Source organism: Pterocles gutturalis, unplaced genomic scaffold, assembly GCF_000699245.1.
Source record: "Pterocles gutturalis isolate BGI_N339 unplaced genomic scaffold, ASM69924v1 scaffold19073, whole genome shotgun sequence".
NCBI classification, from domain to species: domain Eukaryota; kingdom Metazoa; phylum Chordata; class Aves; order Pterocliformes; family Pteroclidae; genus Pterocles; species Pterocles gutturalis.
Window position 1 is genome coordinate 1,324 of NW_010118474.1, and position 1,448 is coordinate 2,771.

At 63.5% G+C, this 1,448-nt stretch overlaps 1 protein-coding gene across 1 annotated transcript in view; it reads left to right on the top strand.

Annotated features, from left to right (window-relative positions):
• The window catches only part of LOC104463762 (protein eva-1 homolog C-like), a gene marked incomplete at its 5' end in the record, with an annotated part of 2,631 nt that extends 1,264 nt beyond the window's left edge, over positions 1 to 1,367 (top strand). Inside the window, 2 exons of the mRNA XM_010076218.1 lie at positions 113 to 202; positions 982 to 1,367. Coding sequence (XP_010074520.1) covers positions 113 to 202; positions 982 to 1,367 — 476 coding nt within the window. The remainder of the gene's footprint in view (positions 1 to 112; positions 203 to 981) is intronic.
• Between the last annotated feature and the right edge of the window lie 81 nt (positions 1,368 to 1,448).

Consider the following 1,448-nt stretch of genomic DNA (forward strand, 5'->3'; position numbering starts at 1 on the left):
AGCCCTCGTGCAGGAAGGAAGAAGTTTGGCATGGGGAAGGAGGCAGGAGGGGCCGGCAGCGGGGCGCTGGGGGCAACTCGTGTCTCAGCCCACGTCCCCTTGTTCGCTGCAGGTGGCTGGTACAAAGGGCCCAGGTTCTCCAGGCTCTGGGAAGACCGGATGATTTTTACTAGCTCCCTGGCAGCTTTTGCCCACCTTTGGGGTACGTGCCCTCCCGGGCTCTCACGCAGCACCCAGGGAGCAGGACGGGCTTGGGAGGGTGGCTCAGGTCCCCTGATGGCCCCTGCTCAGCCCAGGGCTTGGCTCACAGGCAGCCAGACCCCAGACCCCTCCAGCAGAGCCGGCAGGCACACAAGGGAAGAGGGCAGCAAGCCCCCACGCTGGGTCTGGGGGGAGCCACAAAGGGCAGGAGCCCAGAGGCTGAACAAGCCCTGAGGCCCCACAGCATCGTCAGTCAGTCGCAGTGCTGCTGCATGGGCTGAATTACCCTCTGGGTCTCCTTCCTCCCTGCTGTCTGCGAGGGCACTGACAAACAGCCCCTCTCTGCAGGCAAGAATTTCCCTTGCCAGAGGAAGTTACTAATTTAAATCCCTGGTGAGATGATTCCTCCCCCTGCACTGCCTGCCTCACATCCCCTGGGGGGTTTCCTATGGGAAAAGGGGCATTTTGGGACCAATGAGGCTCTGGGTGACACTGCCACCATCACTGGGGCAGGGTCTGTCCTGCCCCTGCCCTCCCCCTGCACTGCCTGCCTCACATCCCCTGGGGGGTTTCCTATGGGAAAAGGGGCATTTTGGGACCAATGAGGCTCTGGGTGACACTGCCACCATCACTGGGGCAGGGTCTGTCCTGCCCCTGCGCACCCCTGCTCCCCTCCTCTTCCTCCCGTGTGCCTGGCAGAGGGTGTTCTCCAGGCACGGGCGCCCCGCGGGCTGCACAGGCGGTTTGTACCCCGTGTCTCTCTTTGCCCTTCGCCCCCAGGCATCCCAGAGACAGTTGGCCTCTACTTTCTGTGTGGGGTCTCGGGCGGCCTCATGCTCCTGCTCTGCATTGTCAGCCCCAAAACCACCTTCCTGCGGGAGCTGGGGGCGGCTTTCAAGGACCCGGAGCTGGGGAGCAGCTCTGAGCTGAGCCGGGCCAAGCTGCGGGATGAGCAGGACGAGGACCTTCCCGACGACAGCTCCTCGGACTCCTCCTTTCGCCGCCTCACCCGCACCTACCGAGCCACCGACAGCATCTTCAGCCCCGAGCTGACGGCGGCCATGGAGGGAGCGGTGGAGCACCAGGGCCGCAGCGGGGAGGAGATCTGGATGCCCAAGGAGTCAAGCCCGTATGCCATCCACAAGATCAAATCGGCCACCAAATAAGGACTGCAAGAAAATGGCCAGAGAGCAGCAGGGGCCAGAGGCCAAGTGGGATCCGACATCGGAGAGACACAAGCGTTGGGC